Source organism: Myotis daubentonii, chromosome 9, assembly GCF_963259705.1.
Source record: "Myotis daubentonii chromosome 9, mMyoDau2.1, whole genome shotgun sequence".
NCBI lineage: Eukaryota > Metazoa > Chordata > Mammalia > Chiroptera > Vespertilionidae > Myotis > Myotis daubentonii.
Window position 1 is genome coordinate 57,637,985 of NC_081848.1, and position 26,155 is coordinate 57,664,139.

General features: G+C 38.8%; 1 protein-coding gene across 2 annotated transcripts in view; it reads left to right on the forward strand.

Annotated features, from left to right (window-relative positions):
* The first annotated feature begins 246 nt into the window (after window positions 1–246).
* The window catches only part of PRMT3 (protein arginine methyltransferase 3), a 105,037-nt gene continuing 79,128 nt past the window's right edge, over window positions 247–26,155 (forward strand). The window contains exons 1-9 of one of the 2 annotated variants that reach the window (XM_059709144.1): window positions 247–482; window positions 736–871; window positions 3,670–3,752; window positions 5,967–6,016; window positions 6,846–6,948; window positions 8,104–8,263; window positions 9,786–9,930; window positions 13,526–13,591; window positions 20,699–20,820. In XM_059709144.1, coding sequence (XP_059565127.1) covers window positions 455–482; window positions 736–871; window positions 3,670–3,752; window positions 5,967–6,016; window positions 6,846–6,948; window positions 8,104–8,263; window positions 9,786–9,930; window positions 13,526–13,591; window positions 20,699–20,820 — 893 coding nt within the window. In that variant the 5' untranslated portion in view covers window positions 247–454. The remainder of the gene's footprint in view (window positions 483–735; window positions 872–3,669; window positions 3,753–5,966; window positions 6,017–6,845; window positions 6,949–8,103; window positions 8,264–9,785; window positions 9,931–13,525; window positions 13,592–20,698; window positions 20,821–26,155) is intronic. The other variant, XM_059709143.1, reaches the window with a different exon arrangement.

Here is a 26,155-nt window from a genome sequence, read left to right on the forward strand (position 1 = left end):
CCACTGCAAAACCACTGCGGCGTCTCCCCACCTCTGGGCACAGGGCTGCGGACGAGCACCTTTCGCTAAAGCCTGTGGCAGCCGGAGGAAGAAACCAAAGTCTGTCCAAGGCTGAGACTCTTAAACCTCTTTTCAACGCGCTGATTCCGGGCGCACTGCGACAACACTGCGGCGGGAGGAGGCGGAGCTCGGGCCGCAGCCCCGCCCACCAGGGCTTTTGCCACGCCCTCCGACCCACGTGACCAGCGCCGCCATCTCGGGGCCGGAAGCGCTCCCGAGCCCGCGCGCGCGCTCTCGCGTGTCCAGGCGCCCGAGAAGTACCCCCAACTCCTTCCCTGCTGCGCGCGTGCGCGCGCTCGTTCCTGGGCCCCGGTCCGAGAGTTCCTCGACGGCCGCGCGCGCCGCTCAGCCAGGTCCCCGCCCCCAGCACGCGGGCTCCCGGGGCACCTCAGCCATGTGCTCGCAAGCGTCGGGCGCTACCGGTGGGTACTCCCGGCCCCTCAGCACCCGCGCCGCCCAGGGGCTGGGGAAAGACCCTCTCCTCCTCCTGCAGCCTCCGGGGCGCGGAGCCCGGGCGGTGGGGCCTTGCTGGGGGTGAGGGGGATGCGGGAGGTGCCGGGGAGCGGGATGCGGGCGGCGCTCCCCTGCGGTGGAGCCTCTCCCCGCCCTCCTCCTCGTGCGCGGGGCCTGGCGGGCCCTGGCGTCCGAAGCGGGGCTGACTTTTGCGTGTGCTAGGCGGCCGGGGCGCCGTGGAGGACGAGGAGGACCTGCCGGACCTGTCAGACAGTGGGGACGAGGCCGCCTGGGAGGACGAGGACGATGCTGAGCTCCCCCACGACAAGCAGCAGACGCCCTGCCTGTTCTGTGACAGGTTCGTGCGCTCCGCGCCTGGTGGTGCCCGGGCCACGTGGGTCCGCGTGCCCTGCCCTCGCCTTCTCCCGCCAGTGGTTTGGAGCGTGGGCTTGTGGAGAAGGGAGACCCCAGGTGGTATGGAGGGAGGAGCCATGGCCTGGAAGCCGGTTTCCCCGTGTGTAACACGAGAGGGTTTTGCACTGGATCTGTGGTTCCCAATCCTGGTTGTGTACCTGTGTCACCTGAAACACTTAGGAAAGAACGCAGATGTGGAACTCCGCACCACGGTCCTTCTAGGTCAGGATTGCGGCCCAGGAATCTCTCTTTTTATAAAGGCCCGGATCTCAGGTGACTCTAACCAATAACAGGTTTCAGAGTCACTGAACAATCTCTTGGAAGGACCCTTCCAGCTTTACCATTCTGTGATCCCTGACCAGCAGAGAGCTTCTCAGGTGCAGTACTTCATCTGAACCATCTATATGTATAAAAGCCTAAGTGACCAACTGACCAGTCACTATGATGTGCACTGACCACCAGGGGGCAGACACTCAACACAGGAGCTGCCCCCTGGTGGTTGGTGTGCTCCCACAGGGGAGCGCCACTCAGCTGGCTGTCGGGCTCCAGACGCCTGGATCATGGCTGGCAAGCGCAGCTTTGGTGGCAGGAGCCTCGCCCACCCCTGGCAGTGCAACTGAGCAGAGGAGGCAGCAGGCGCAGCCAGGCGGGATGAGCGGGAATGGTGTGGTGCCCGCCTGGTAGGCTCTTAAAAAAGGTTGAAAAGAGGTTTAAGAGTAACCCTTTTTCGGTAGGGCTCCCCCCTGTTGAAGGGGAAGGAATTGATGCCGCTTTCAACTGGACTGCCAGTTTCAGGCCAGCCTGCAGGGATTGGGCCCAAACCGGCAGTCTGACATCCCCCGAGGGGTCCTGGATTGAGAGGGACACAGGCTAGGCCAGTGGTCGGCGAACCGCGGCTCGCGAGCCACATATGGCTCTTTGGCCCCTTGAGTGTGGCTCTTCCACAAAATACCACGTGCGGGTGCGCACGTACAGTGCGATTGAAACTTCGTGGCCCATGCGTAGAAGTCGGTTTCGGGAGAGGAGGTGCAGGCGGGCCCTGGGATACACAGCATGGGGGAGGTACATTGTTTTGAGGTATGTTCACTGAGGTCAACCCCTTCCAACTCTCCCATCCACACTCGTCTATCTGAAACAAGTATACAAGACGAGTGTGGATGGGACAGTTGGAAGAGGTCGACCTCAGCGAACGTACCTCAATCAGATTGAGGACGTTTTTAGCAAAGGCCAGCTTAGGAGTACCTTAATTAAGTTAATAACAATATATCTACCTATATAGTTTAAGTTTAAAAAATTTGGCTCTCACAAGAAATTTCAATTGTTGTACTGTTGATATTTGGCTCTGTTGACTAATGACTTTGCCGACCACTGGGCTAGGCTGAGGGACCCCATCAGTGCACGAATCCGTGCACCAGGCCTCTAGTTTAAAGAGTAACCCTTTTTCGGTAGGGCTCCCCCCCTGTTGAAGGGGATGGAATTGATGCCTTTTCACTTAGGTTAAAAAAAAAAAAAAGCTCCGGTATCAGTAACTTGCTCAAGGTCACACAGCTGTGGTTTGTCCTATCCAAACCCACGTTCTTTCCACGTACAATTCTGCCTCTTCGTTTCCACAAGCATTGACTCTGGCTGCTGTCCTGGCACGTGGGCATGAAAGAGGCCTGTGTGGCATCGGCCAGGGTCGCCTGAATAAACATTTTCCAGTTTTCCTTAAATCTGGGCATGGTGCTGGTTTGGTGGTAGGTTAGCGCCTCTGGATTCATCATCGTTTGCACCTGTGGCCTCATTGGGGCAGCTGTAGAATGTCTACTTATCCTCCAGGCACTGTGACATTTGTGGAGCATCAGGATGGACTTCTCTGTGACAGGCTGCAACAATGCTGCAAAAAGGACGGGTCTTGGTAAACATTTGTTGAGAGCTAATTGCTGCATGGCGCTGTGCGAGGCACAGACAAGAGGCGCACGGCTTCTGTGCTGTGTGTGCCTGCTTTGCGTCCTTCAGTTTTGCAGGTCACATCACCGAGAGACTTGGTCCTCACAGTGTCGGTAATGCAAGTACTTTGGGAACACTACAAGGTCACCTTTGAAGTACGGCACTTAGGGAATATGCCAGCTGTAAAATTACATTGTATGCTTTATTTCTGAAAGTACTCTGAGCTCTGCCAGTTCAAAGCCTCCAAAAACAGAATTGACACGTAAGAGGAGAGAAAAGTCTTATGTAGGGAATTTTCATATCTTGAGAGAAATGGAATCTAACAAAGGGAGTTCTCTTTCTTAAAAGCCTTTTGGTAAATTCGGTGCTTTTAATTGGCAAATAAATTACCTTTGACATTTAATGGGGAGTTGGTTTGTTTTAGGTGTAAAATGGAACTGAGAAGAACTGATTCCCTACAGTGGTTCTCAACCTTCCTAATGCTGCGACCCTTTAATACGGTTCCTCATGTTGTGGTGACCCCCAACCATAAAATTATTTGCGTTGCTACTTCATAACTGTAATTTTGCTACTGTTATGAATCATAATGTAAATATCTGATATGCTATATGTGTTTTCCGATGGTCGCGACCCATAGGTTGAGAACCACTGCAAAGTCCTGGTTCCTGACTCTACAGAGAATGTTTTTTAATTGGGAATAAAACTAGAAACCAGCAGGTTCGGGGCGTAAAGGGAGTGTATGTTTAACATAAAATCAATATTTAGACTTCTTGGGGACTTTTTCATGAAGCTATTTATTGCTTGATTTTTCAGGTTATTTACATCTGCTGAAGAAACATTTTCGCACTGTAAGTCTGAGCATCAATTTAATATCGATACCATGGTCCATAAACATGGTGAGTATTTTTTAGAATAAGGAAAATTTTAGTTGTGAAATTTAAGTTCAAACTTTGTTTTTCTAGACCTTTCTTTTTCTAAACAATAGTGAAATATATAGCAACAACCTATCTTTTTTTGGCAGTGCCCTTAAATATAAGTGATTCTTCTACATAGGATTTCACTGTAAGCTTATATTGACTTCACAACTCAAAAGGAAGTCAATATAATGATTGCATTTTTATCATATTAGAATTAAGGAAAGAGAATATATTAGAATTAATGAGAGCAAGCATAAAGGTGGACTTGGGAAAGGAGGTGGAACATTATGAAAAAAGACAACTTATGTGAAAAAGCATGTGAAATTCAAGGCATACAAGGTCGAGTTTTATAAGGAGTTTGGTAAGAGATTATAGAAAAAGGATTGATGAAATTAAGGTGGTAAGTAAAATATTTAGATGATTCTTTTGAGACTTGCATTTAATCATACCTATTTTACTAATAAAGCTTTCTACTTCTTTAAGTGGACATAGAAGACCTGCACTGTTCCACTAAAATTAAGTACAGAATTATTTTTTTGGCCCCTGTATTTACTAACAACTGCAAAGGACATTAGATAAATGTGACATAATATGTTTATAAATTTAAGTGCAACTACTTTTGAAAGGCATGGATAACTTAGTCTCATTGGATTTTTTTCATGTTTTTAACATGCATTTTTAAATTATGACTTGGAATCATACTGTAAATATAACTTTGTACTAGAGGCCCAGTGCATGAATTCGTGCACGGGTGGGGTCCCTCGGGGTGGCCTGCAGGGATCGGGCCCCAGCTTGTGCCCCCATCCTTGCAGCCCCATAACCCAGCCTGGCATCCTGCCGTGGCCTGGTGCCGCACCCTCACCTGCTCCACCATCCCACCTACGGGGTGATCGATCTGGGCCAGGCCCCTGCCTGGCTCCCTCAGCACCTGGGAGCCGGGTGGCGGCCCTGCCCCCGCCGCTGGATGCCATCTGTGGGGTGATCGGCGGGGCGATCAGGCCCCTGCTCGCACCCACCTTGGCCTGGTTCCACCTGCTCACCTGCTCCACCATCCCGCTGCAGTCCCATTCTCGTCAGGGCCCATTAGGGTCAGCAGCACCTCCACTGCTACCTGCTGCCAGCACCATGTCACTGACTCCTGCCATGTTCTGCGCCATCCCCTGGTGGTCAGTGTACATCATAGCAAGCAGTCGAACTTCCGGTCGAACAATTTGCGTATTAGGCTTTTATTATATAGGATTTTTTTCTTACCACATAGGGGTTTTTATATGCTACTGGAGGCCCAATGCATGAAATTCTTGTAAGGGTAGGCCCTCGCAGCCCTGGCTGCCTCGGCGCTTGCAGCCGCCCTGGCTGCTGCCTTGGCTCTCGCAGCCCCAGCTTCGTTCAGAAGGTCGTCTGGACGGTTGTTCCGCTGTTCAGCCATTTGGTCAATTTGTATATTATGCTTTTATTGTTATAGATTATGCACATAAAAACATTTTGTATGCCATTATGTTCCTTATACAACATTTTCCAGGAGAAATCTGTTAGATATGCTATTGACCTGAAATCAAACCCGAGACCCTTCAGTGCTCGGGCTGATGCTCTAACCACTGAGCACACCAGCCAAGGCTGTTTTCCCCTGTTTTAAATGCCGTTTCATTTCTGGAAATATATGAGAACCAGATAACAAGCCTCATTGTTTTTCAATATGCATCATTTAACTTAATGTTAAAGCTAATATACTTCATATACTCCAGATTCTGGCTAAATTATAATTTGGTAGGCACTGTAAAAACTGGGATGTAGGAACTTTCAGTTCTAATATCAACTGCCCTATGCTTGGCAAAGTCTGTGACCTAAGTTTCCTGATTTGTAATGCTCTTAGAAATGAGAAGAGTTCTAAAAATTAATTTTCCATATTTTAGAAATGCAAGAAAAATATTGTCATCTATGGTAGCTGTTTCTCAATTACAATATTCAGAAGTATCAAAATACTATTTCTAGGTCTTAATAAGAAATTAAAAATATTATAAGTTTTAGTTTAGAGCAGTAGTTGCCAACCAGTGGTCCATGAGGTCCAAAAGGTTGGCGACCGCTGATTTAGAGGACAGAAATGTTTTATTGTCTAACCAGAGAAGCCTCTATAAAACAGGTCAATTAAACAAAACTCATGTTAAAATAGGTAAATTATCTTTTTTCCCCCTTTAGGACTTGAATTCTATGGATACATTAAACTAATAAATTTTATTAGGCTTAAGGTAAGTTGATGCTTAATTTACAATTTTGTTTTGAAACTAAAGAAATACTGCTACCAATGGTGACTAAAAGAATACGAAGAACTACTTTACAAGAAACTGTTTTAAATTTGTCAGTCATCATATTGGAATCATGGACATTAGGAAATGCCACAGTATACAGGACCAAGTATACTTGGTCAGGGGTTGGGGAACCTTTTTTCTGCCAGGGGCTATTTGGATATTTATAACATTCGTGGGCCAAAATTATCAACCTAAAAATTAGCCTGCTATATTTGGTCAAACATTTAATTAACTCACCCCTAATACCTTGGCAGGGCCAGACCAAATGATTTCACGAGCCTTAGAGGCCGGAGCGTGAAATGTTCCCCACCCCTGAAGTAAATGGATGCACACCATACTTAATAAGTGTCATTTTTAACTGCATCTAAGAGATGAATCATCAGTGTGATATAAAAAAGTAATTCAGAGTCAGATAAAGGGAAATACTGAAGGTTTCTGAAAATCAGAAATAATTTCTAGTGTGATTTCAAGTGCTGTGGTTGCTTTCTTTGTTCTATCTTTCAAATACTTCGTTCTTCTTTCTGTTCTATTCAAATGAGTATATTGCCACTTCCTCCAGATCCCAACAATATAAAATTGTGCAGTGATACCATTGATTAAGCAGTCATCCAATCAAGTTAAGGAAATGACAATTGAACATAGACTCCTTAAATAGAGATTTTGTGTAATGTCAGCATGATTTCCTTTTTTGTCTAATTTTCCTAGTTTTTGCTAAGGGAATTTTATGATTATATGCATTGAAAAAACATGCAATTAATTTTACATCCAGAATCCTACAGTTGAGTATATGAATTCCATATGTAATCCAGTGCCTTGGGAAAAAGAAGAGTATTTGAAGCCAGTATTAGAAGATGACCTTTTACTTCAGTTTGGTAAGATGAATACATCCTTTGTGGAATATGTTTCAAATATTATACTGTACTTAAAGAAAAAGTAAACTCCATTTTATTCACTTAGATTTCATTAGTTTTTCCCTACTCTCCCTTTCTGTTCCAAGATCCCATGTAGGATACACAGTATATTTAGCTGCTATGTCTCCTCAAGCCCCTCTTGGCTATGACAGTTTCTCAGGCTTTCCTTGCTTTTGATGACCTTGACAGTTTTGAGGGTTACTAGTGTACAATTATTTAAAGTGGAACATGATTTGCATAGTTCAAAGTATTGTCCCAAGAAATTTATTTTATTTTTATTTTTGTTAATCCTTATCTGAGGATATTTTTTCCATGGATTTTTCTTTCTTTTTTTTCTTTTCTTTTCTTTTTTTTTTAGAGAGGGTGGAAGGGAGGGAATGGGGTGAGGAGAGAGAGGGAGAGTGAGAGAGAAACATCGATATGATAGAGAGAGATCATTTTGTTGCCTCCCACATGCCTGGGATCAAACCTGCAACCCAGATACATGCCCATCACTGGGAATCAAACCCAAAACCCTTTAGTGCACTGGCCAATGTTCTAAGGACTGAGCAATACCAGCAGGGCCCAAGCAATTTATTAAATACAAAGGAGATGTAAACTTTTCAGTGGAGGAATCCAGCAGGCCACAACCAAGTGATTGAGGCAGGCATGAGTTCGAATCTTAGTTCCTTCATTTAACAGCTGTATAACTTTGGGCTAGTCGCTTAATTTTTCTAAAATTTATTTTTCTCATGCATTAACCCAGGGATAATTACTTACAATTTAGCTTTCCTTTGAGGATTAACTGAGATGTAATGCATGTACATGGAAGGTAGCTGATAATCAATAAATATTAGGGTTTTTTTCCTTCCACTTTTTTGTTTCTTCTGGTACTTGGTTCCGTATAATTAATGCTTATTTATGTTTTTAATTTAGCCAACTAATGAAAAACATAGACTGACAGCATGCTCTTTAAATTCAAATGGAAGCAGTTTGGATTTATACATTGATTTAAAGTACTTTTACTAATTTTTTTCAAGTGGCTGCATAATAGGCATTTAGTATGTATGTACTTATTCCTAACATATTTATATATTTATTATAAGATGTCCTGATAATGTCCATTTATATCTTTAGATGTAGAAGATCTTTATGAACCAGTGTCAGTCCCATTCTCATTCCCCAATGGACTCAGTGAAAATACCTCTGTTGTTGAAAAATTGAAACATATGGAAGCCAGGGCACTGTCTGCTGAAGCTGCATTAGCTAAAGCGCGTGAGGATCTTCAAAGAATGAGGTAATTTATCAGTCTTATAAAAAATTGTTTAGACCCCCCCCCCCAAAAAAAAATAATACAACTAATAATAAGATAGGATATGGTAAGGCATTTTATATACTGGAAAGTACAATGTAGATATTTAATTTTAATATATTACAGCAATGCAACAATATTTTTATACATTGTGACATTGTTGATTAACATAAAGTTCTCATATATTTTATTATTTTATAATAATGATAATTGTTCTGGGGAGTGTTGTCTTAAGTGTTTTTGTTCTTTGATGCTGCCTTCCTTCGAATTACCCTATTTCTAATAGATTTCTCCATTTTACTTTTCCTCTCCTAGGCTTTTGTGTTGTTAATCCTCACCCAAGGATCTTTTTCTCCCTTGATTTTTAGAGAGAGTGAAAGAGAAGGAGAGAGGGGGAGAGAGAAAGAGAGAGAAACATCGATGTGAGGGAGACACATCAATTGGTTGCCTTCCGCTCATGCCCCAACCTGGGGGCTGGGGTTGAACCTGCAACCCTTTGGTGTGAGGGCCAATGCTCTAGCAACACTGGCCGGGGCTCTTCTCCCAGGCTTTTAAAGTGGTGGGATTAATATTTTTAGGTTTGTGAGGAATACGGGGTTAAAATGTTTGCTTTTAAAGAATCAAAATATAATTATGGTTTAGTATTTAATCCGAACACCAGACAATTATGATGGTTTTCTCCAGTGAGTAAATTAGCAGTCTACTGGCTTAGCACTTCTCAGAATTTAATGTGCATGTAAATCACCTGGGGATCTTGTTAAACTGCGGATTCTGATTCAGGAGGTCTCAAGTAGGGCCTGAGATTCGGCCTTTTTACTAAGTATGCCTCTAGCTTTACCTTCTGGATTTGTAATTTAGTTGTTGCCCGAGTACCCACTTCATCGTTTGCCAGAATGTTGAGTAGGAAGGACAGTATAGCTGATTGCAGTTTCCCTTGCCTGTTTCTGAGATTTTATGCTGGGTAACCTATTAACCACCAATAACTCTACTGTCTGCATCTTTACACTTCTTTCACATGCATACCTTACAGATTCTTAATATATGATCAGAGAGGGAACTAAATTTTAGAGCTGAAGTGGATGGTGTTGGTTTATGTAAATCTCAATTTGGGTCCACTTTCTGCACATATAACCCATTGATGAGATAATAGGTTTTAAAGAATATTAATAGTGTCGAAATATAGTATTACATTGATTTAGCTACTAAAATAAGCTTTTGGAATATTAAGAATAATAAAGTTGAATAAAGGTAATGTGCTTATTTTATTCAGTTGAAAGATATAAACAGCTATAATCTGCAGTTGGCAGGGCTTTGTGGTTTGCAGAAGGAATGCCATTGCTTGAGATCCAGCAGGGGGAGCTTTCAGTTGCTTATGATAGAATTATTTAGAAAGCTTATCACACTCTACTCACTCCTGCCCCCCCACTTCCTCTTCCTCAACCTCTAGCTTTCCCTTTTTCATGGTCCAATAAACCTGTCTCAAGGGTGTATTTCAAATTGATTACAGACAATTTGCTCAGGATTTTGTGATGAACGCAGATATCAGAACCTGGTCGGCATCTACTACTGCCATTGCAGACCTTCAGGAGGATGAGGATGGTGTTTATTTCAGCTCATACGGGCATTATGGGATACATGAAGAAATGCTAAAGGTTAGAAAAGAGTACAAATGCACCAAATCCATAATTAAGGAAAATTTTAATAAGACAAATCCTTAATACATATGCTATAGGAAACTGGTTTCTGTTTTGTTTTTTGTTTTTTTATAACTGTTTTTCAAATCTCTTTGATGCTTGATAGCTCATCTTGGATTAGAAAGATTGCAGAAGCATCAGAGTCATTTAACTTCTGTTTAAGATCATTATTAATCTTTGTTATGAAATTACTTTTGCTTTAAATAGAACATTGGTAAAAAACAACTGCTTTAGTCTTCTCAAGAACAACTATTAAATATGAATAAATTATATGTTTGCCTTAAAGTGTACAAAGGAAACGATTAATTTTAGTGTTTTAATTAGCTATACTGACTTCAGTTTGGGCAAATAATTCCTTGGTACAAAGTTTATAAGTAATTTTCAATTGTTATGGCATAACTCTTTTACATTTGAAATCATTGATATATAGAGAAATTTTCTAAATTGGTTAAATCAGATATTTAAGTTTGGCTGGTTTTAATTTTTGTAATATTAATGTATTCATAAAGTACAAGTAGATTTCTAGTTATACCTAGAAATAGATTTCTAGTTATATATTTCATCATGTATTATATTATACATTGTAAACTAGTAAGATGTAATTTTTCCATTTAGTAAAACTAAAAATATCTAACTAGAGTAAAACATGTTGAAATATAAAACTTATTGAAAATTTTAGATGTTTATCTCTCTGAATTTTAGAATCCACGACCTTTTCTTGAAACGAACAAACAATTCCTTTCTGAATGATTCCTCAAAAGATTGTTTTGTTATGGAAGCCTCAAGACTATGTTCCCCTAAAACATATACATTTGAAATAACCGGGGGATTTAATAATGTATATATTTTGTTCATTCAGTTTTGTAGATTCAAAGAGTGACGGCTTGCTGATTAATAGTAACTTAATTATTTAAGGTTTTTTTAAAGAAGTGCCATGTCATTTTTTTTTAGTAATCACATGTCATGTCATGGTTGTGCTTCTTGTTGTCACTTGGGTAATGGCATAGCATTACAAATGGTTATCTTATTAGAACAAATATATTATTTTAAGTCCATAGTGAAATTGTATAAAAGAAACTCACTTCATTTTTTTTGTGATGGTTGTTAAAATTAATTTTATTGTGTCTAGAATATTTTCCTTAAAGTAGTTAATCTAAGCCCATGTTTGTCCTTTTACATCACCCCAGCAATCTGAATGCCATAAACCTTTAATGCCTTTGGCATAGAAATTGTGTTGCATTTTTCAGACAGATAAGGTTAAGACTCCCAGTAGGTAGTACATGTGAGTGTCTTTAACACAGTATTCAGGGAATTCCACTTTGAGCACCTATTTCCACTACTCTGTCCTGGATACTTGTAACTATATATCAGTAACTAAAAGACCTTTTTTTAAAAAAAAAATTTTTATTGACTTTTAGAGAGAAACAGAGAAACATCTATTAATTGGTCCATTCCATTTATGCCTTCATTGGTTGATGTCTCCTTTTTCCCCCATTGACCTCTCCCTGGCCACTCCCACTCCCCAGCACATGCCCTCACCCCCTACTGTCTGTGTCCTTTGGTTATACTTTTATGCATGCATACAAGTCCTTTGGTTGATCTCTCACCCCTCCTCCCTCAACCCTCCCCTGCCTTCCCTATGAGGTTGATGATCTGTTCAATGCTTCTATGTCATTGGTTGATTCTTGTATATGCCCTGACTGGGATCAAACCTGCAACCTTTTTGGTGTATGTGACAATGCTCCAACCAACTGAGCTACCCAGAAGGGTCTAACTTTTTTTTTTAAATAGTCATAGGAATAATTCCATGACTCTTACTAGTCTTAAAACACAATCTTGCTTTGTAGTGTTGGAGCTCTAATTTTATTCTTTTTTTGTGTGTTTCTTGGTTTCAATATGTTGGTGCAAAAGATGATTTTTAAATTTCTGTTTAGTACCTTATTTTGAAATTAAGTGTTACTCTTTTGATGGAATGTATTTTTAGAAATGGTTATGAGGGCTAGTCTTATATGCTTGCATTTTCGTATTCAGTGGATTTTTCTTTAAAGCTTCAGTTATTAAATTGAAACTGCTCTGTCTGAGGTACTATGTTAGGTATACTTTGGATTTCATGGCACCAGGGTGAGCATATGAACAGTAACAGATGGATATATAGAAAGAGCCTGGATGAAGGATTATAGTTGAGCAGAGCAGCAGTGCATGAACTTAGGACAGAAGTTGGGATGGTAATGACTAAGTTGGAGCAGTGGTGAAGCAATGTGATTGGTGAGGGGTTTCCAAGTGACTGGCTTCTTGACTGATGTTCCCATTTGTAGGTTTTATTGTGTCAGCAAAAATTACTGCTTATGGTATAAGAAAGGTATAAAAATGCCACAAATGTATGAAATGCTATGTTTTTTAAGTTTTAAAATTAGTTAATATGTGTAAATGTATTTAAACAGATTTTTTTTTTTTTAGTAATTCTTAAAATCTTTCAGGGAAAGATTTAACAAACCTGATTTAAAATGTTTAAAAAGCTATTAATAATAACCATCAATAAGTGTGGAATTAATTATGGAATTCCCCCTTTTTAGATCCAGTATTTAAGTAAAACAACTTTTCTTTTAATTTAAAGCTTCCTTTAAATGTTTCGTGTGTTGTTTTTAAATCATAATATTGGCATAAAATTTTTGGGGGGATTGTGTGCCTTACATAAATTTTACATTGTAGTATTTTGTGTAACTATTTTTTGTTTTAATTTACCTAGTGTGAAACCCAAAATTAGAATTTCTAGTTTGAGATATTTTTTTCATTCTCATTTTACTCACTTGGCAACAGAGCCCTTTGCTGCTTACTTTGCTGTTTGTATGTATCTCAAGTGAGGTAATTTAAAAGGAAATCAGCTCTGTTCATGAACCAACATAAATGTTAGCATTCAGTACCTGCCTTGTCACAGGTCATGTAAGACTCCAGAGTGCAGAAGTCTCAGCATGTGAGCTGCAGGGCTCAAATGATTTACTTTTAAGCATCATTTCCTACTACAGACATTTGTAGAAGCAAGACAGGATTATAAATCAGATAGGTGCTGACAAATGACTTTCTTAGAAATACCATACTTAACTTTAAGCTTCATTTTTCATATGTAACTTTACAGTTACCTATTTTGTTGTTTTTTTCTTTGATATTTTACCATAACTCTAATACAGGGAGCCAGGTTCTAGATTCTGAACCTATTTAAAGGAGTAAAATATCATGTTTATCTTCTATTAACTTTAACTATCAGTTGAAGGTTGAAGTCTTATAATGATAATGCATATCAAGATGAAAATGTGTACATTTTTAAGAATTTAGATTTTATTTGACTTTCAGTGATATTCTTAAACTTCGTCTATGTTTTGTTGCTATTTCTGTTCTTATTGTTTTCTTTTAGGAAAATAAAATTAATCTTGGTTTTCCAGGCAGAAAGTAGCTATGGAAACTAATAATGTGTAATAAAATACCAAATAACTTTCTAAAAATGTTTTTATTTGTTTAGACTATTCTATAAACACAAGTTTTTTTTTCTCCACCGTAGGACAAAATACGAACAGAAAGTTACCGAGATTTTATATACCAAAATCCACATATCTTCAAAGACAAAGTGAGTGTTATAGGCTACAGAATTGTACATTTCATGCAGATGTTGGCCAGTAGAAATCCTCTCTTGAGTTATTGTGATAGCCATTGATTTAGTGTACTCCGGCTTTACTTCATGGGAGACTTTTATGATGTTGCTCTGTGGTGCAGAATACTGATAACAGAAATGCTGATTCGTACTGTTGTCATTCAGTATACAGACAATCCTCGGGTTACTTTGGACTCGATGTACATCGTTTCATGGTTAAGTCACCATCTCCCATTTATTTATTAAAAAAAAAAGTTTCGTCATTTCAACGTATGTACATATGTGCTTTAAGTTTTTTATTATTTATTTACCACAAGTAAAGGTCAGGAATTGTTATCTTCCTTTTAATTTTTTTTTTACTGTTTCACTTCATTACCGCTTTGTATGTGCTCCATGTGAGTGATGTAGGTGCTTATGTAGGTGGGTTCCGACATATGGCGAAAGTTAAGTTGCACCGTAGGAACGGATCTCTGTAACCCAAGGACCTACTGTATTCTTTTTTTTAACTGAAATCATTAATTACAGTGACATAGCTTAGTTAAACTTTGGTTATCCAGATAATATTGCTTAAACCATATTTTTTATTTACTGTGTTTCTTGTGAATTTCAAATATCTGATAAACCCCATACCAAAGCACACTTTTCATTAATATTCCAGTTTGTTATTTAGTTAAAAATTAATAATCTTACGAAGTTACTGGTATGTAGGGACAAATAATGTAAGGTAGAATTTATATTATGTGCTTTCTTTTAAGACTTCATTTATTTGCTCCTTTGTGTGAGGCACTTTAAATTTTACAATTAATCTTCATACTGCCTCAGGTTATTTCAAAGATGATCTTTCACACTGTGTGTTTATGTTTGAAATTTGTATAATTTGTTTTTCCTCGTGAATTTTTTAAAATATATTTTTACTGATTTCAGAGAGCAAGAGAAAGGGAGAGAGAGACAGAAACATCAGCGATGAGAGACAATCATTGATCATTGATCAGCTACCTCCCCCATGCCCCCTATTGGGGATCAAGCCTGCAACCTGGGCATGTGTCCTGACAGGGAATCGAACTGTGACCTCCTGATTCATAGGTTGATGCTTGACCACTGAGCCATGTCCGCTGAGGAAGACAGAATTTTTTAATAGTTTTTCTGTTTACATGCAAGTGCTGGAAAAATTTTATTTAATATATGTGTTTGAAAAAACCACTTCGGCCCAGCCATTGTGGCTCAGTGATTGAGTGTTGACCTATGAATGGTTCAATTCCCAGTCAGGGCAAATGCCTGGGTGGGGTGCCAGCTCCATCCCCAGTAGGGGGCATGCAGGAGGTAACCAATCAATGATTCTCATTGATGTATCTATCTCTCTATTCCTCTCCCTTCCTCTCTGAAATCAATTAAAACACTTTGTTTTTAGTGAAGCAGTTAGGTTACCATTAGAAATTTTGCTTTATATTTATAGTTAGATTATGCTCAGATTTTAATTTTATTTTTTTTCTTAATATGTGAACATAGAAATTAAGCATGTACTGGTCTGGGAATCACTAGTCTTGCCTGGCTTCTCAGGAACTAGCTATTTAATAATTTTAAAGAAGTGGTGAGTGTTTTTGAGCCTCATCTGTAAAATGATTTTTAAAGCCCTTTTGGTTCTAAAATTATATTATTTTTGTTATAATAAAAGCACCATCATTGTCTCTGACTTATCTTTTCTTAATACTTTTTTTTTTACATATATTTTATTGATTTTTTTACAGAGAGGAAGGGAGAGGGATAGAGAGTTAGAAAGATCAATGAGAGAGAAACATCGATCACACTCCTGCACACTCCCTATTGGGGATGTGCCCGCAACCAAGGTACATGCCCTTGACCGGAATCGAACCTGGGACCCTTGGGTCCGCAGGCCGACGCTCTATCCACTGAGCCAAACCGGTTAGAGCTCTTAATACTTTTTGATATGTATATATAACATAAGAACTTAAGTGAAGGTAAGTTAGGATCACAAGATTAAACACTGAAAAATTACGTAACTACGAATATTTCTATGTATATGGAGCACATCTTACTGGGTTCATAGACCTTATACACAGTCACTTCCTGCTGCTTGTTTTTTATTTGTAATAGTATTATAGAAATGTTGTATATATTATATATATTTTCAGACAAAATACATGACTGAGGAAAACATAGAATGTTTATTACTATCTTGTGTTCTGTTTGCTGCTCTTATTGAAGATAAATCTGCCAAAGTCAGAAAAGAGCTTATTAATAAGTTGGGAGTATATTTCTTTCATTCTTTGCTTAAGATGCTTTTATTTAACTTATTGATGTGCAATTAGTTTTGCTTGGCATTTATGGTTTCTCAAAAATATACTATAATGTAAAATATTACATGCATCAATTTCTAACTTCTTAAAGCACATTCAAGGGATGATTTTATGTAATTAAAAATATTACATCTAGGGCTTTCATATTTTTCAATGATTTGGGATACTTTTCTATTATACTGTGGGTACAGATTTAGAAAATATACTACCTATATTTAATTAGCATTTGCTAATTTATAGGTTACTTTCAAACATGTTGCCTCATTGTTTTATACAGTATTCCATTTACCTCCATTTCACACATGAGGAATCTTGACGCCAATGGGGTAATTGACTTTCCTAAAATAGGCCATTAAAAATAAACAAACATGAAGCATTTTAGTCCTAGTCTAGTGCCCCTTACCCTATGCCACTACACTTTAGTACCATTATGTTGAAATAGAATGAGTAATTAGGGTGGCATTCATTAGTTATATTTTAAGTCACACTATTTTTTATATAGGTCATATAGTTTCTGTTCAAGAAATTACTTAAATATAATTCTTTTAAAATGTATGATATAGGGCTCTCCTAAGTTTTATTACCATTGTTTTTGTTTGCTTTATCTCCATTAGGTAGACAAACTTTATTTTCACAACACTAGCTTCTATATCATATTACAATAGGGGCCCAGTGCATGAATTCGTGCACCTTGAAAGAAACTGTGGGCGCGAGGCTGCAGTGGGCTCAAGGGTGGGGTCTTGGCCCATGCTCCCACCCAGCCCCTCCCACCATGGCCCCCGATCCCCTGTCTGCCCCAGCCCCACTTCCGCCACCGCCGCTCCCACATGCTGACGGCGCCAGCCCCAGTCACACCCGCTGACAGCGTGGAGCCATTGGGGCCAGTGCCAGGCGTGGGTGCGAGCAGGGCCAGCGCCATCAGCTGGTGTGAGTGGTGGCTGCTGCTCTGATCGCCCCTCAGGAGCAGGGGGAGATGGAGAAGCCCTGAGGAGCGATCAGAGTCAGCAGCCGCAGCTTGCACCCGCTGACAGCAGCATGGGCAAGCACCCTGTGGGACTGTGGCATGCAAGAGCAAAGAATTTTCAGTAACCACCAGAGGCTCGCCCTGATGACAGCGACCAGCACCCCGCCTTGGTCTGGCATCCCCACTCACCTGCTCCACCATCCCACCACTGCCAATGCCCGCCATGTTCTCTGTGTGCCCCCTGGTGGTCAGCACATGTCATAGAAACCAGTTCGGTTGCTCTGCCATTCTGTCTATTTGCATATTAGGGTTTTATATATATATATATAGATAGTGCAAGAAGAGATTTATTTTTCAAAAAAATGTTATACTTAAAAATGTGTTCCTTCTTCCTTTCCTTCCCTTCTCTGTCCATCCCTCCCTTCCTGCCACTTTCCCTTCATTCCTTTCTTAATATTGTTTCAGTTCACAGCTCCTGTGGAGGCCATATGGTTTCTCAGATTTAATTTAACTTTGGGTGGCATTTAATTGTGTTATCACCCATTTGTAATTAATTCCATTTGTGGTCCATTGAAAAAATTCACAGTGAGGTGCCTCCTTTATGCTTTTAATTATTACCTACAGTTAAAATTCACTTTTTTCTTTCTTTTTTTTAGAAAAAGTGAATCAAATTCTTCCATGATTTTATGTGTTAGTTTATTCTGTTATCATTTGTACCTCTTTGATTCTATCAAGTTTTAGTTTATTTCCTCCCTTATCTAATTCCCAGCTAGATATAATAAGCTAGAGGCCTGGTGCATGGATTCGTGCACCGGTGGGGTCCCTCGGCCTGGCCTGTGCCCTCTCACAATCCAAGACCCCTCCAGGGAGGTCGGATAGCAGGTTTCAGCCTGATCCCCATAGGCCCGATCCTTGCAGGCCCAATCCCTGAAGGCCTGATCTAGACAGGAGGGAGCCCGATTCTGCGCGGTGAGCATCTGCCCCCTGGTGGTCAGTGCATGTCATAGCCACCGTTCGACTGGTCATTTGGTCTCTTAGGCTTTTATATAGATAGATAGATGATAGATAGATAGATAGATAGATAGATAGATAGATAGATAGATAATTAAGATACAATTAAAAATATAATTTAAAATACTGTAGGCTTTAGAAACAGGTTGACCTATGTTTGAATGCTAGCTTTACAAATTACCAGCTGCATGATCCTGGACCTGTTTCTTTCCCTCTCTGAAGTTCACTTTCCTCATTTACAAAATGAGGATTAAATAAGAATTATATGTATATATGCATATATATATTGTGTGTGTGTGTGTGTGTGTGTGTGTGTGTGTGTGTGAGATAGTCTTGCAAAAGAATACAAACTCTAATTGGAGTGTATAATACATATCCTTTTGTACTTAGCTTTCATCACTAAGCAGTTTTTCTTAGAGGTAATTCTTTTTTTTAAATCCTCACCAGAGGATATGTTTTTATTGATTTTTAGAGAGACAGGAAAGGAAAGAGAGAGAGAGCGAGCCTGTTTTATAAATTTACTAATCCCATTCATAAGGGCTCTGTCCTCATGACCTAATCACCTTCTAAAGGCCCTAGCTTCTCATACCACCACCTTGGGGTTTAGGATTTCAATATATAAATTTTGGTGGTGGGAGGAATGGCATACACAAACATTCAGACTATAGCAACCATATGTCAAATCAGTAGGGGAAACAGGCTCTTTAATAACATGTTGGGATAATTGGTTAGCCTTCTGAACAGAAATAATTTTGGAACCATACCTCAGCGTATACCATGATAAGAAAACAAACTATTAATGAAACCATAAATGTACTAGAAGGAAATGTATAAGGATGAAATAGGAGAGAACATGGGAAAGATCATTCTAATTACGATCAAAATCCAGAATTCATAAAAGAAGAGTAATGAGTTTGACCGTTAGTAAAGAATTTCTTCATAGCAAAAAATCACTGTAAGCAGAATCAAAAACAAATATATGCTGAGCAAAACCATTGCAAGTCATGTTGTAGAAGTATAATCTCCTTGATTTACAAAGAACTCTTATTTGATAAGACTTGGTAAGAAATATTTGATTAGAAAATTGATAAGAAAAGGACTAGTAACTCAGTGGAACAATGGAGAAAGGATATAAGTAGATAGTTCACATAATAAAGAACTACAGATGGCACTACAATATATAGAATGATGCTAAACTCCACAGTAATGGAAATTATGATCTCATTATTTTGCATTTGCCAGATTGGCAGAATACAAAAGTTTATCTGTTCCATGGGCTAGTCTCACCTATGAGGAAATGGGCACTTAGACATTGCTGGTTGGAGTCTTCATGAGTAGAATTGCCCTGTGATGGGGCAATTTGGTTATGGTAAGCAGGGTTATAAATATGTATATACTCTCTGACAATATTTTCACTTCTAGAAATATATTCTATAGATTTACTCATGTGTGAATGGGGTTAGATATGAGGTTACTTACAGCATTGTCATAGTAAAATTTCAAAAGCTATTCAAATGCCCCATTAATAGAGAACTGGATTAGTAGATTATGTTACCGCCATAATATGGAATCCAGTTACATAAGAGATGTTCTGTAAAGTGATATGCAAAGATCGTTATATTGTTAAATTAAAAAAAAGCAATATGTAGCACAATGGGCATAATATGCTTCCATTTGTAAAAAGGGGAAACAAAGACATTGCATTGTATATGCATAAAAATTCTCTATTACTTTTACAAATGATAATGAGTATCATTTTTAAAATTTAAATTCTCAAGTTACTGATTTCTAGATGTTAACTTGTTTTTATTGTAACTGTATTATTAAAATGAGTTCAATATTTAATTTTGGAAGTGGAGGGGATGTGTGATATTTTATATCCGTGACTAGAGGCCTGGTGCACGAATTCGTGTACCAGTGGTTTCCTCGGCCTGACCTGTGGGATCGGGCCAAAACCGGCTCTCCAACATCCCCCAAGGGGTCCCGGATTGCGAGAGTGCACGATCAGGGCCAGGGAGAGATGTGGGAGGTTGGTTAGCCAGGGAGGGACTGCGGAAGGGTTCCAGGGCATGTCCAGTCTGTCTCGCTCAGTCCTGATCAGCTGGACCCCAGCAGCAAGCTAACCTACTGGTCGGAGCATCTGCCCCCCTAGTGGTTAGTGCACGTTATAGTGACTGGTCGACTGCCCCCTGGTGGTCAGTTCACATCATAGCAACTGGTCGACCGGTCGACTGTCTGCCCCCTGGTTGTCAGTGCACGTCATAGCAAGCGGTTGAGTGGCTTTAGCATATCATTAGCATATTATGCTTTGATATGGTTGAATGGCCAACTGGTTGACCAGACACTTAGCATATTAGGCTTTTATGATTTTTGTGACCATTTTTAATTCTGTTGAATCAGGCTATCATGCTTAAGTTAATTCCTGCCATTCAAACTTGAGATAGTTTATTTCTGTTAAATTACTAAGCCCAAATTAGTGCATGCGTATAATAAGGAAATTAAAAGCAAGATACTTTTCTATTCAGACGTCTGTGGAAGTTACTTATTTCATATAAAACACCTCTTAAATTTACATTGTTGTGTCTGATTGCAACAGACTATGGCCAGATACACTGTTACGAATGTAAAACAACCTATTTTAATGATATCCTTAGAAATTACCATATTTGATAAAGTTTTAAAATTTAATGATCAATTCCTAGTCAGAAATAACATACTATATAAATAGAATTTAAAATATTAGATCTTTTCAATAACATCTGTTTGTTTGTTTTTTAATTTTTATCACACTAGGTAGTTTTGGATGTTGGTTGTGGAACTGGAATTCTCTCTATGTTTGCTGCTAAAGCCGGGGCAAAGAAGGTTCTTGGAGTTGATCAATCTGAAATCCTTTACCAGGCAATGGATATCATAAGGTAGATGCATTTTAAAGGTTGGCTTAAGATTATTTTTAAGTTCGATGATTAACAGGTTTTCTTGTCTTTAGTAGCTGTCTAATGCAGACTTAAGACATTTATCTTTTAGTAAAAATTTATTCCAGAATAATAAGATTTTAAGTTGAGCTAGACATGTGTGATCTATGAATAATCTTTTCACTGTTCTCATTGATGAAAATTATTATTTTTTTAATATATTTTATTGATTTTTTACAGAGAGGAAGGGAGAGGGATAGAGAGTTAGAAACATCGATGAGAGAGAAACATCGATCAGCTGCCTCCTCCACATCCCCTATTGGAGATGTGCCCGCAACCAACATACATGCCCTTGACCGGAATTGAACTTGGGACCCTTTAGTCCACAGGCCGACGCTCTATCCACTGAGCCAAACTAGTCAGGGCAATGAAAATTATTTTTATATAATTTTCTGTCTTGGCTATATGTATGCTAATCTATAATAAAAGCATAATATGCTAATTAGACCGGACGTCCTTCCAGATGTCCTTCTGGATGAAGCCAATGGCTGGAGTGAAGCCTGGATCCCGGGTGCCTGCTGGCAACCAGAGGGAAACCCGGGTTCTGGGTGCCAGGGGGAAATCAGTGCCGGCAGCCTGGGGAAGGAAGGCCTACTCTTTTTTTTTAATATATATATTTTTATATATTTTATTGATTTTTTACAGAGAGGAAGGGAGAGAGATAGAGAGCCAGAAACATCAATGAGAGAGAAACATCGATCAGCTGCCTCCTGCACATCTCCCACTGGGGATGTGCCCGCAACCAAGGTACATGCCCTTGACCGGAATCGAACCTGGGACCCTTCAGTCTGCAGGCTGACGCTCTATCCACTGAGCCAAACCGGTTTCGGCGGAAGGCCTACTCTTGCATGATTTTTGTACATCAGACCTCTAGTTATAACATAAAATTAGAAGTAATTTTCATACATGATAATATTGTTAGAGGACTCTACAGAACTAAATATTCATATCAGTAATATTTCCTTTAATAAACAGCAATTAGATTAAACCCTAAGAGTATCCTTTTCTTTTTGATGGTATTAGATTCCTTCACATTAAAATATGTAAATTCCAAAATGGCTACAAACACAGTCGAGTGGATTTAATTTTTCCTCTAAAACTTAATTTTGTTCTCTAAAAATATTTCCTCTCTTTGAGGAGGTTAGTTAGGTGATTGATTTTACGATTGGCTTATGTCCTAATAAAAAGACCCTTATTTGAACTACAGCATATAGAACTAGATTTCTTTAGCTATGTACTTAACAAAAGCACCTTACATTTGGAACTTACAAGTAATTTTCAGGAGAAATAAGTAATAGCAGGCCCCTTAGCTATTCTTTTTTTGCCCAACTTTATTGAGAATTGACACACAGCACTGTGTAGGTTTGAGGTATACAGTGTGTTGCTTTGATACATTTATGTATTGCAAAATGATTATACCATAGCATTATCTAATTACCCCCATTGTGTCACATACCTACCATTTCTTTTTTGTGGTGATAACATTTAAGATCTACTCTCTTAGGAAGCTTAAGTACTTAATGCTGTAATCACCATGCTGCACTGTACCTTAGACCCCCAACAGCAATTCTTAAATGATCTTCACTGATACTTATGTTCTTTTTTTAAAATTGAATAACATTTATCTTTTCTGGGTAGTATAACATTTAAATATGATTGTGTAAAATGTTTAAATTTTTGGATTTTATGTCATGATATAAAAGTATAGATTTGTGGTTAAGAACACATGGATTGAGTCAGGCTTGGATTCAAGTTCTTGCTCTATCATTTGAACTTTGATTACATTATATGTAACCTTTTTGAAATATTGTTTCACTGTCAAAATGAAAATAATAATGACTACCTCATCTGGTTAGGAATAAGGTAAATAAGTTATGAATGAAGTATACATACAAATTTTTGGCATATTCCCTGGCACGTAGTAGGTATTCAAAAGTTAGCTACTATTACTGTTAATTAACAAGTGCCAAATTAATGTTAATGAAAAAAACTATATTGATCTTGCTTAGATTATTCATTGATATAGGTTTGTGGTTATGATTTTCATTTTGGAGAATATGCATATACATATGTGGTTATTTATATATATACATGTGAGTATATATATCTCTGTGTGTGTATATATATATACATATATATATATGCAGTTCATAATTTAGTAAAAAAATTTTTCTAGTTCTTATACTACCATTTAGTATAACATCATCATTTTGGGGAGGGCCATAAAGAGCATCCTCACTTGCTTGTGCATTGCTATCCAAACAATATGAGTACCATGTCCCAAAGAAGAGATTGTTTTAGAGGATTATCAAAAATGTATGGTTGATAATAAGATTATGGTAAGAATTCCCATTATAAGTTCTCATTTTATGAAAGACCGTGTCTATGTGTTAATTTGTCATTTTTTATTTCTATAAGGCAAAACCAGATGTGCTCTCATTTTAATTTCTTTATGGAAGAAAAGAAAAAGAATAGTGATAACACTCGTTTTATTTTGTTTCACTCTCCTTATTTGTAATGGAGCCAGTGTTAGATCCCAGACAGCCTGCTCCCACAGTCCATCTTCATAGTCAATTTGTTGCTTTCAATAGTTTGATTTTACTTAGAACTTATAGACTTTGAAAATCACGCCTTTTTGTTTGGATAAGTCAACATTGTACCGTTTCTTCAGCAATGTTCTCCTTTGTTTCTTATGTTGTGGAAAGATAGCTATTTCCATTGTGTTCATAAGCATCTCTTTGTCTTCCATTCAAAAACTTGAAATTTACACTAATTAACGTTTGGTATTCTGTTTGCAAATGCATCTGTAAAAGAATATGCAGGAAACAGTTTATTATTAATATCACCAGGACATACTGGCCCATTATTCTACTATTTTAGGAGGCAGCATAGCATACTTCTCTCAGCATCTGGAATCACATGACTTAATTTTTAATTTTGGCTTTTTCACTTACTAGCTTTATAATAATGGGCAAATTACTTCTTCAAATCCTGGTTCCTTCATTTATAAAGTTCATGGTAGTATCTCTCATAAGATTCTTATAAAGATTAAATCCATTCCCTTATACTATAAAATTTTAAACTTTAGCCAGTTTTATTCTGTACTCACTCTCCTCCCTTGAAATCTGCTCTCAAAGTCTCTTACAGTTGTCTATTATTGCGTACTACAGCCCCGGTGCATGAAATTTGTGCGGGTGGAGGGGGGGTCCTTCAGCAAGGCCTACACCCTCTCGCAATCTGGGGCCCCTTGTAGGGATCGGGTCTAAACCGGCAGTCAGACAACCCTCTTGCAATCCAAGACCGCTGGCTCTTAACCTCTGGCCTGCCTGCCTGCCTGCCTACATGGTCACCCCTAACCACTCAGACTGCCTGCCTCATCGCTCCTAACCACTCGCCTGCCTGCCTCATCTCCCCTAACCCCTCCGCCTGCCTGCCTGATCGTCCCTAACTGCTCGCCTGCCTGCCTGATTGCCCCTAACCTCTCTGCCTGCCTGCCTGATCACCCCTAACTGCCTCTGCCTTGGCCCCCGCCCGCCACTGCAGCCGCCTCTGCCTTGGCCCCCGCTGCCGCGGCTTTGTCCGGAAGGTCGTCCAGAATGATGTCCGGAAGGTCATTTGGCTGTCCAGTCTAATTAGCATATTATGCTTTTATTATTATAGATTGTAGCTTCCTAGAAATACCATCATTCAGTGAAAACAGCTCTTCCAGTTAGCAGACTGTGAGTTGTCTTTAGCTCTTCTGAAGCTTCTTTCTCTGTCAGAAATCGGTACAGAGCAGAATTTCAATAAAACTCCATATGGTTACATCTTTAAAAACACTTGACATGCTAAAAGGTGGATACTTTTTAAATTCATTTTTCATTATTCTTTTAAAAGTATTCCATTTACAATCCTTGAATTGTGTTCAAAATCATTTTTATCACTTTTCTCTGTTTAGAAAAGAGATCTAACATCTCTAAAGAAATGAGTTTAGAATGGAGTAAGTTTTGTTTTTTTAATAAACTGACATATATATATACATATATATGTATGTATGTATCTTAGGGCTTATATGTATAGTATATATTAAATATAAATAAAAAGAAGAAGGTAAGACTTATAGTTCTGAGGTGGCAGACATGTATAAAGAAGAATATAGATGTTCAAAGGTGTTATATTAGCAGGACCAAATAGAACTCAATGTGATACACAGAAGGAATGAGAAATTGTTTTTTATTCTTGCTGTCATAGTTGGAACTCTGCAGTGAATGATCATTTCAGAAACATAAACTTACCTAAGGATAGCAAAGCCATTCAATCGCCAGATAATTGTACATTTTCACGCTCAGGAAGCAGAGGTAGCTTCTGGTAATATTTTTAGTATTATTTTGGTTGTTTTTCATCAGCTCTGTCATGGACTTGCTCATTCAGACTTTTGAATGTTATTGCAGAGGAGTTTTCGTAAGAAGGTTGATCTATCATGTAGCTGCAATGCAGTATTTTCAATCTCAGTATGACATTAAAGATGAAATATTTTATATTGCCTGTGTCTAGGATACTGATAGAAATGAAACATTAAGAAAAGCCAAGAGAATATTTTGATCTGTTGTTATGCTTATGTGTCCTTCTTTAGTTTCTAGGATAGGAGCTTTATCTTCTTAATCTTTTTATCCCTAACACCTAGCAAATTGATACATGCTAGATGGTGAGTAAAGGCTTTTTAGAAGAATAAAGTAACAACATAATGATTTAAAAAGTTGTGATATTATATATATATATGTATGTGTGTATGTATGTATATATATATATATATGATGGGGAACAAGAGACCAAAATATATAAGGATAAAATTCTTAAAGTAAGGAATGTTCCTTTATATTTTGTTTCTAAATTTATTAAAATATTTTAAATATATTTTTATTAATTTCAGGGAGGAAGGAAGAGGGAGAGAGAGATAGAAATATCAATGATGAGAGAGAATCATTGATTGGCTGCCTCTTGCACGCTCCCCAGTGGGGATTGAGCACGCAACCTGGGCATGTGCCCTTGACCTGTCGACTCTCTATCCACTGAGCCAAACCAGCTAGGGCTTTGTTTCTAAGTTTAATAGAAATTACAGAAAAGTGAGTTTAAACTGAACAGAATTTTGAACCACTGATGAGGCTAAAATGACAAAAATACTTTGCTGCTCAGAAGACACAGATTTCTAATGAAGGTTGCCAAGACACCTTATAGGGAAGCTAAAATCATTTCTTCTCCCACCCTACCAACTCCTTAATGTCCTGTCCACTCAGTGGTC